Source organism: Trichosurus vulpecula, chromosome 1 (assembly GCF_011100635.1).
Source record: "Trichosurus vulpecula isolate mTriVul1 chromosome 1, mTriVul1.pri, whole genome shotgun sequence".
NCBI lineage: Eukaryota > Metazoa > Chordata > Mammalia > Diprotodontia > Phalangeridae > Trichosurus > Trichosurus vulpecula.
The window spans coordinates 6,663,455-6,674,050 of NC_050573.1; the positions used below are offsets into that span (position 1 = coordinate 6,663,455).

Genomic DNA, 10,596 nt, shown 5'->3' on the forward strand with positions numbered 1-10,596 from the left:
AATGAGATATTTGACATTGTCTTCCATTTTTTCATTCCTTTGGTTTTGTTTTATAATATCTTGATTTCTCATAAAGTCACTAGCTTCCACTTGCTCCAATCTAATTTTTAAGGTAGTATTTTCTTCAGTGGTCTTTTGGAGCTCCTTTTCCATTTGGCTAATTCTGCCTTTCAAGGCATTCTTCTCCTCATTGGCTTTTTGGAGCTCTTTTGACATTTGAGTTAGTCTATTTTTTAAGGTGTTGTTTTCTTCAGTGTATTTTTCAGTATTTTTTTGGGTCTCCTTTAGCAAGTCATTGACTTGTTTTTCATGGTTTTCTCGCATCCTTCTCATTTCTCTTCCCAATTTTTCCTCTACTTCTCTAGCTTGCTTTTCCAACTCCTTTTTGAGCTCTTCCATGGCCTGGGACCAGTTCATGTTTTTCTTGGAGGCTTTTGTTGTAGGCTCTTTGACTTTATTAATTTCTCCTCTCTGTATGTTTTGGTCTTCTTTGTCAGCAAAAAAAGAATGCAAAGTCTGAGACTGAATCTCGGTGCATTTTCGCTGCCTGGCCATATTCCCAGCCAACTAACTTGAACCTTGAGTTTTTCAGTGGGGTATGACTGCTTGTAGACTACAGAGTTCTATGTTCCACGTTTGGGGGGGACGTGCCAGCTCTGCCACACCAGCACTGCTCCTTCCCCAAGAACCCCCAACCTGAACTGGGCTTAGATCTTCGGCAGATTGTGCACCCCTGCTCTGATCCGCCACTTAATTCCTCCCACCAGGTGGGCCTGGAGCCGGAAGCAGAAACAGCTGTAGCTGCCCCACCTCTGCTGCCCCCGGGGCTGGTAGCCCAACTGCGAACTCCTTCCACTCCCGCAGCTTTTCCCACTAACCTGCTCAGCAGTCTTTGGTGTTTTTGGGTTGAGAAGTCTCGTAACTGCCGTAGCTCACTGATTCAGGGCGCTAGGGCATGCTCTGCCCAGTTGTTGGTCTTGTTGGTCCGCGCTGCTCACTCTGGGCTCTGCTCTGCTCCCAGCTCTGTGCAGGATAGACCTCACCCAGAGACCATCCAGGCTGTCCTGGGCTGAAGCCCTGCTTCCCTCTGCTGTTTTGTGGGTTCTGCCATTCTAGAATTGGTTCAGAGACATTTGTTATAAGTTTTTGGAGGGTCTCGGTACGGAGCTCACACTATTCCCTGCTTACCAGGCACCCATAGACCAATATCTTACACCATATACCAAAATAAAGTCAAAATGGGTTCATGATTTAGGAGTAAAGGCTGATACTATAAGTAATTTGGGAGAGCAAGGAATAGTTTACTTATCAGATTTATGGAAAAGAAAAGAATTCATGACCCAACATGAGATAGAGAGCATTGCAAAATGCCAAATGGATAATTTTGATTATGTTAAATTGAAATGTTTTTGTACAAAAAAAGCCAATGCAACAAAAATTAGGAGGGAAGCAGAAAATTGGGAGAAAATCTTTACAACTAGTGTCTCTGATAAAGGCCTCATTTCTAAAGTATACAGAGAACTGAGCCAAATATATTGGAATACAAGCCATTCCCAAATTGAGAAATGGTCAAAGGATATGAACAGGCAGTTTTCAGAGGAAGAAATTAAAGCTATCTATAGGCATATGAAAAAATGCTCTAAATCACTACTGATTAGAGAAATGCAAATCAAAACAACTCTTAGATACCACATCTCTCCTGTCAGATTGGCTAAAATAACAAAACAGGAAAATGATAAATGCTGGACAGGATGTGGGAAAATTGGTACAAAAAAAGAAGATATGATAAATTCTTAAAAAAACTAAAGTAAAACAGAAAAAAAGAGAAAATATGAAATTTCTCATCGGAAAAAATACTGACCTAGAAAATAGATCCAAGAGAGAGAACATATAAATTATTGGACTACCTGAAAGCCATGATCAAAAAAATAAAAGCCTGGTCAACATATTTCAAGAAACCTTTTAAAGATTTTGTTTTGTTTTGTTTTGTTTTTCCTCTTTTTTAAGTTCCTCTGTAAAAATATATTTATTTATTTTAGTTTTTCAACATTTGGTTTTATAAGATTTTGAGTTCTAAAGTTTCCTTCCTCCCCAAGATGGCATGCAATTTGAAATAGGCTATACATGTCCAATCATATTAAATGTATTTCCACATTAATCATGTTGTGAAAGAACAATCAGAATAAAAGGGGAAAAAAGGTAACAAAAGAAACCAACAAAAAACAACAAGAAAATGAGAAGACTATGCTTCAATCTGCATTCAGGCTCCGTAGCTCTTCTTCTGGGTGTAGTTGTCATTTTCTTCTGTGAGTCTTTTGGAATTGTCTTAGATGATTGCAGTGCTGAGAAGAGCTAAGTCTGTCATGGTTAATCATGGCATAAAGTTGCTGTTCCTCTGTACAGTATTTTCCTGGTTCTACTCATTTTACTCACCATCAGTTCATGTAAGTCTTTCCAGGTTTTCCTGAAATCTGCCTATTCACCATTTCTTAAAGAGCAACAGAATTCCATTACATTCATATACCACAAATTCTTCAGCCATTTCCCAATGGATGGGCTTCCCCTCAATTTCCAATTCTTGGCCACCACAAAAAGAGCTGCTATAAATATTTTTGTATGTGTGGTTCTTTTCCTTTTTCAATATCTCTTTGGGACATTGACTTAGTAGTCCTTTTACTGGATCAAAGGGCATGCACCAATCAATAGCCCTTTGGACATAATTCTAAATTGTTCTCCATAATGGTTGCATCAGTTCACAACTCCACCAATAATGCATTAGTGTTCCAAATTTCCCACATCTTCTCGAACATTTATCATTTTCCTTTTCTGTCATATTAGCCAATCTTATAGGTTTGAGATCATACCTCAGAGTTGTTTCAATTTGGTTTTCTCCAATCAATGGTTACTTAGAGCATTTTTTTTCACATGACCACAGATAGCTTTTAGAACATAGGCTCCATGAGGGCATGGACTCTCCATTTATTTGCACTGACATCCCCAGCACTTAGCACAGGAAAGATTAAGAAATGCTTGTTGCCTTGCTTGTTCTCCAGTCCAGAGCTGCCCTCAGGATCACCCAAAGGAACAATTATAACAGAGAGTGAGCCCAGCTTCTTCCCCCACATCCCTGTGGCTCCTGCTGCTCAGGCCTCCCTGGAGGTTGTAGAGGAAGGAAGCCAGACACATCCTCACTGTGGCCTCACTTCCCCATTGTTAAAATGAGGGGTTTGGACTAGGGCCTCTCTAAGGCTTTCCAGCTCTGGCCTTCGCTGATCCAGCTCAAAAGGCCTGTTTTCGTATGTGATTCCAAGCAGATTCTCCAAACACGAGGCTGTTAAGAAGTCACCGTTAAGGGCAAGATTAAGAAAAATTAATTTTTATTTACTTTTTAATATTTAATATTTAAGAAATTGGAGAGTGGAACGTGAGCAGTTTGTCTTCATTCAGGGTATTCTCTTGGACTGTCTTATCTTCTGCTTTCTGTAAATGATTCTTCAGGCCAGACAGGGAAGGGGAACTCTCTCTGGGCCCCCCAGAGCCCCACAATAGGAGGCAGGACCCAGACCCCAGACCAAGGACCCATCCTGAGCCTCAGAGGGCCTGGGCTCGTTCTGGGGCTTAGCTCTCCTGAGATCATCCACCCTGTGCTGGGCCTCCCTTTGCTCTTTATCCTGAATGGGGAAAGGATTGAGATGTATGTTGTTGGAGAAGGAACTCCACAGGGAGGTCATCACAGATCTTGGAATTACAGGCCCCTTCCTAAACCATTTTGAACCCTCAAGACCTGAGAAATGCCTAAAACATGGATTTGCCAATCAGGAGAGATATTTTGGCCCACTTAGACTTTAACCCACCATAATGTTGAGCATGTTCAGGCACAACATACATGATTTGCTCTCTGATTGAACCCAAAGTGCCCCTTCCTGTGTCAGCAACTGCAAGCCAGATGAGGCTGACCAGGAACATTATTCTGTTTGTGAGGATCAAAGACAAGGCACCTTCAGCCAGACATTCTCTTGACTAATGGGACTTTCCTTATCTTGTTGTATTATGGACATATGCTATGTTGTGTTATATCATGCCATGTTAATAATAAAAAGAAATACAGATATCCTGGATCTATAATTTCAATAGACACTTTGCCACTTCTCCTATCTTATAGTATTTACAAGCTATCTAATTCAGAACATTCCTTTCTCATGTTATGGTTAACACACATGGAGATTATAATTTAGACTGACATGGGCATCCTGAGCCAGGAAGGGAGGTAAGGAGGGGTGAGAGGAAATTCCTCTGAAGACATAAGATGCCCTTTTTGTTGTCCATCCTCGGGTGCATTGTCTACAATGAACCTCCAGGTGTATCTCTATTTGCATGTTCCACAAGCTTTGGGAGAAATAAACATTTGCAGCCTAATTTTGTTTGTCTTTCTAAGAAAATCTTGGGTAATAGCTGACAGAAGCAAGTGTGGATTTTGCACAATTTTTCTCTTTGACTGAGAAGGAAAAATGAAAGGGAGAAAAAAGGATCAGCTTTGCCTCCTCTCTGAGGTCAGAGCTCATCCTCCCTTCCAGCCTGAGCCATGATTCTCTCCTTGCTTTGGTCTCTGTCTTTCCCCTTTCCCTTGTTTTTTGCTTTCTTCCCCATCCTCAGCTCATTCCGAGCCTTAGCCGCACCCCCCAACATAATTCCCACTTGTCTACCGAGCCTGTAGCTTGGTGGTACGGTGTTTAGAGCTTGGGCCTTGGAGTCAGGAAGATCTGCTTTCATTTCCTGTCTCTGAGGCTTATGAGATGTGTGACCCTGGGCAAGTAACCTAACCTGTGTGGGGCTAAGTTCTCCTGTCTGTAAAATGGGAACATAATAGCCCCTACTTCCCAGGGCAGGTAGTGAGGCCTGAATGACCTAACACATGTCATTGTGTAGCAAACCTCAAAATTCTTAGGAAATACTGCATGCTGGCTGTCCCTCTGGGCCTGAGACCACTCCCACCCTCAGGCAGATCACAAAGATCTGGGAATGGAGGGAGATGTGGGGAGGGTAAGTGTTGGAGGTCTTTTCTAGGGGTTCTTGCTCCAGCCTCCTTTTCTGCCTGGGGCCTTTCCTCATCCTCTCACCTCCCTGCAGAGAGGGCCCCCACCTCTCCCAAGTCCCCGGCATTTCTCTGTTTTGTTCTTCTCCATTCAGGGGCATCTGGGCTCCTCCAATAGAAGGGAAGGGCCTTGAGAAGAGAGACTGCTCCAGTTTGTTATTGTGTCACCTTCTCCTGGCACAGTGCCTGGCACAGGATAAGTGCTGAACAATGGCTTATCTTTGGATTGTTCTGCACATTTTTAGTAACTGAGGATGTTTTTCAGACTCTGGGGCCCAAGGGAATTCTGAACTGTCTCATAAAAGGTAGGGCATTGGGAGGGAAAGCTGTCCATCTGTCCCCAGCTGGGTGGGAGGGGCTGGAAAGACAGAATTAGCTGAGCCTCCCCCCAGGCCACAGGGCAGGAGATCAGGGGCCAACAGCCCCAGGGGGGGCATTTCCAGCCCAACTCAGGCCCCAACCTCATTACAACATCTCTCTCTAGTGGCTGCAAGGCCAATGTTAGCCCCAGGGAAGGTCAGGAGACCTCAGGATAAGGGCTGTTTTACCCTTGACTTAGGATAGATCAGCCGCCCCACCCCCCACCATTTGTGACCCAATTTTCTCATTGGTACCATTCTTTATCCCCAATTTCTATTCTTTTCTTTACTCCTCTCTTTCCATCTCACATGGGACCAATCTCTTCTAGGCACCTTTCTTCCAGGAGACTGAGCCCTTCAGGGCCTTACTACTGGGCTTTCTTCTTCTGTTAAAAGGGCCAGTGTCTGTAAGAAGATAAAGGCATCTCTCTGTCCCGTTCACCAGAGATGTCAATGGCTTGGGGTGAAGAATCACTGATTTTAGAAGAACCAAGTCATCAAGGCCTGAAAGAGAAAGTTTGAGAGAGAAATGGCCTTCTTGGAAGACTCGTTGAGAGATTGGAACCACCTCAGACAATCTGGAGAGGATAATTCAGTTTGGTCAGAGAGGAGAGCATTTAGAAGCAGGGGAAGAAGCCAGACTCTTCAGGTTCAGGAGAGCTGGGATCAGCTGGGATCAATAGCTTGGCTTAGCTCAGGCTCAGGGCTGACCCCAAGATGTCCAAGACTAAGGGACCTCCAGGTCACACTCATCTCCTCAACCACATGCCCTTTGGTCTCCCTTCATCCCTTGTCAACAGAATTTTGAAAGCATTTTGGATTGGACCATTCTCTAACCTGAGAATGGCTACAGCTAAAACAGGGCAGGGTGGTGGCAGGTGTGTCAGGACACAAAGTAGGGGTATAACTTATTTCAGAGTGAGGAAAATGACTTGCAAGCATGGAAGACCCTGACCCTCCTGAGAAGGTGGGCTTAGCATGTTGGGGCACAGGCAAAGCTTATCCATGAGTGGGCCGGAGTATAACATAGATGTTATTAACTCTTGATTAGCTGTTCCCACAGGAGGCTCATGCAGGGACCATTCAGATGTTCCTGGTCCTGGGGAGCAGTGTCCAAGTTGATTTTCTCCCATCTGGGTGCAGTACCAGGCTTATTTTACTTAGCTCTTACGTGGAACAGGGATTGGGAGCAAGTCAAACCAGGTTTCGGATGGCTCTGAGGTCACTGGGAAATAGGGGGTAGTGAACACCTGGTACTTGGTCAAAGCAGTACACTTTGCCAGTGAGTGAGACCATCCAGAGTGCAAAGGATTGTTATTATGTCAAGCTCAGGGCACACCCTGAGAATTAGTTCTGGAGACCTTGTCCCAGAGTAAATGGGCATAGACTGTAGTGAGAAATCCCCCAACCCTAGAAGGAGTCCTTCTCATGCCCCCAGTCATGCATATGAGAGTTTTATCCCTGGTTAAGTCACTCAGAGAAGAGGATGGGAGCTACAGAGGGCATTAGGGATAGGAAGAATCATTATCCCTGTCCCATAGCCTCAGGAAGCAGCCTCAAGCCCTGGATGAGAGTAGGCTCTTACCCCTCCTTACTTCATGTATCCATGAAGGGCTGTGGGCTGCTCTGTCTCCCTCCCTACTCTGGAGAGACCTGTAGCAGGCTTTGAGCCTCTGAGGCCAGAAGGGGATGTCTGAGATTGGTGGGAATGAGACCTCCGCAGACCTAGAGAGCCCAGGGAAGAGGAGGCTAGCTAGAGGCTTTACCAGAATTGCCAGGCAGGCTGTGGACCACAAAGGGGACTTTGGTTCTCTGGGCTCAAGGACAACAGAGAAGCCATGAGGATTTATCTTGGATGCCCTTATGGTGTCCTTTCCTACAAGAGCTAAGATGAGTCTGCTGGGCACTGTCTCAGGGGAGCTCACCTGAAATCTGTCTTTGGAGTACCATAGTATTGCATAGAGCCATTGAACATTCACCACATTGTGTGTTCTTAGCCCTGTGTGGACAGTAGGGATTTCCTTGTGACTGTGAGGAGAATGCACGGGGCTCTCCTCCAGTTACCTTCCAGAGATGTTATACTATAGGTTGAGAAAAATGTTGAGGGGTTGTTGTTCCTTGCCCTGATTGACTGTGGAGCAAATTAGGACTGAACCATAACAGGACCGTGCTCCATTCTCCTCCAGGATGGTGCCTGAGTCTCTCTGAGACTACCTCTATCTTACCCTGTTGGTCTCCTGTAACCACGTGGCTGTTTACATGTTGTCTGCCACATTAGAGTGAGTGTTCTATGAGGACAGGGACTGTCTATCCCTAGAGCTTAGTACAGAGCTTGACACATAGCAGGAACTTCTCAATAGTAAAGATAGTAATCATCAGTCTGTGTCACTGTGAGCATCAGCATCATTATCCCATACCTGACAGTAATAATCAGCCTCATCCTCAGCCTGAAGCCCAGAGATGCTCAGGGTGGCTGTGTTCCCTGAGGTAGAGCCACAGAATCTGTCAGAGATCCCCAAGGGCCTGCTGTTATCATCATAAATCACCAGCTTAGGGGCCTGACCAGGTTTCTGCTGGTACCATTGAACAACTTTCCTACCAATTCCATCCGCAGCACAGGAGATAGAGGCCTTCCCTCCCAGGCTTTTGGACATTGAGACTGGCTGAGTCAGCACAAAGGAGGCTCCAGAACCTGCAAGGGAAGGAAAGAATAGATTAGTCAGAGGCAGGGGCCTCTATGCCCCAAGGGGATGTTGACCCCTCAAGCAGCTTCAGGATGAGCTCAGGGCAAGATGAGACCTTGCCTCAGAAATTGTGGGGATGAACCTGTAGGGGGAAGACTCCCAGGAAAGCCACAGCTGTGTAGATCCAGGCCATCGTCAAGGTTCCTCCCAGACCTCTGTGCCCTGAGGCTCCTCAGCTGGGGCTGGGTTCCCCCAGGGCTCTCTTAAGACCAGCCTAGGCACTGGAGGGAGGAGGCCCCCACATGCAAATATGCTCCTGCTCTGGATCCCTGAAGGAGGGTCCTCAGGTGATGACTGACTGATCCTGGGGGCTCCTGGGGCAGAGGGGGCAGGTCCTTTTCCTGGCAGGGGAGGGTCATCATGGCCCCTGAGGTCATTTCCTCCTCTGAGATTCTGGGATTCTGGGAGACAGGATCATTGCTCCCCAGGCTCTGTGTTTGATGCTCCAGGACCTGGTCAATGTAACTCAACTGTTTTCTCCTCCTGAACATTCCCTGTGCATTGGGGCCTTCTCACCATGGACCATCCCTCCACCATGCTGGTGAGTTCCCCCATTACCTGCTTGGGGACAGCCAGGCTTCATCCCCTCCAGCTGTGCCTCTGCCTCTGGAGGGTTCAGGAACACCATGGAATGGGGACTTCTCTCCCTCATCACTGTGAGCCCCTTTCCTGGTCTGTCTTTCCCTAGTAGACTGGAAGCTCCATGAGGGTGATAATCATTTAGTATCATGTGAACCTCAATAATGGCTACAGACTGTACTAATCAACCAGAAGAAGTCCCTGGGCTTAACAGATATTCCCCTCTTTATTCTCTGAGTAAACCCAGAATACCATTTCCTGTGTCAGTGCTACAAGGCTGGTGAAGCTGACTGGAGCCTTCTTCTGTTAGTGACGACAATGACAAGGTGTCTTTACCAGACTGTGCCTTGAATCATGGGACTTTTCCTTATCTTCATATTTTATGGACATGTACTATGTTATGTCATGTTAATGGTAACAAAAACACAGATATCCTGGAGCCCAATTTCAATGGACACTTTGTCAACACTCTTATCTTATTGTGTTTACAGCCTATTCAATGAAGGAAATTCCTTTCTCATGCAGTGGCTAAACACATATGGAGATTGTAATTCTGAATGATATAGACATCCTGAGTTGGGACTGCTCTAAGACGTATTCGAGGCTTCTCATTCTCTCATCAGACAGTCAGATTTCATCTGCCTCTGGGCACACATGTATTCTGCTAGCTTTAAGGGAATAAAATAACATAATTTTCTATATCATCTTGCCTGTCTGCTCATACCTGCAGAGCAATCCCTCCCACCCCTCACTCTCCTCCTGGCTCAGGATGCCTTTGTCTGCTAAAATGATAGTCTCCATATGTGCTAACCTTCATATGAGAAAGGAATTTTTTAATAGGATAGATTGTAAATACAGTAAGAGAGGAGAAAGTCAAACTTTCAGTTGGAATTAGAGACCCAGGATGTCTGTGTCTCTTCTATCATTAATATGATGTAGTATAATATAACATAATGTACATGTGTCCATAGAACACAAAGATAAGAAAAGTCCAATTAGTCAAGATAGTATCTGGCTCAAGGCGCCTTGTCCTTGATACTCACAAAAAGAAGAATGCTCCTGGTCACCTTCCCCTGGCCTTGTAGATGCTGACACAGGAAGGGCCATTTTGAGTTCCTTCAGAGAGCAAAACAAAGCATGTCTGTTATGCCAGAGCTTGTAAGGCATCATGGTACATCAGAACTCATCCCCCATTCTAGCCTCTCCCTGCTTTAGTCTCTGTCTTTCCCCCTTTCAAGTGTACATTCCTTTCCTCCCCAGGCTCAGCTCATTCTGGGGCTCAGGCCCCACTGACAATATCCCCACTGTGCTGGGCCTCACTTCTGTATCCTTTCAGCAGCAAGGTGCTGCAGTGATTAGAGCCTAGGACTTGGAGTGAGGAAGATCTGCTTTCAGTTCTTGTTTCTGAGGCTTGTGAGCCACGTGAACCTGGGCAAGTCACCTAACCTGTCTCTGGCTCAGTTCCCTTCTCTGTAAAATGAGAACATAGTTGTCCCAACCTCCCAGGCAGGGGGTGAGGTCTAAATGACCTAACACGTGTCATTGTGATGTGAATGTCAAATGCATGCACATTTTTAGTACCTGTGGATATAGTTCAAACTCTAGGGCCTAAGGGAATTCTGAACTGTCCCCTAAAAAGGTGGGACATTTGGAGGAGCAGCTCGCCATCCACCCCCAGCTAACTGGGAAGGCCTGGGAAGGCAGCATCAGCTGAGCCTTCCCCCAGGCCACAGGATAGGAGACTTGGAGCTCAGGGGCCAAGAGCCCCAGGGGACATTTCCAGCCCAACTCCTCCTGCAACCTCATTCCAACATCTCCCTCT

The 10,596-nt window shown here is 45.7% G+C and overlaps 1 gene segment (V, D, J or C); it reads right to left on the reverse strand.

Moving 5' to 3' along the window:
* Nucleotides 1-7,826: 7,826 nt before the first annotated feature.
* LOC118846206 lies at nucleotides 7,827-8,554 on the reverse strand. The segment is given in 3 exon segments: nucleotides 7,827-8,143; nucleotides 8,278-8,377; nucleotides 8,495-8,554. Coding segments are annotated over 3 exon segments (477 nt in total).
* Nucleotides 8,555-10,596: the final 2,042 nt, after the last annotated feature.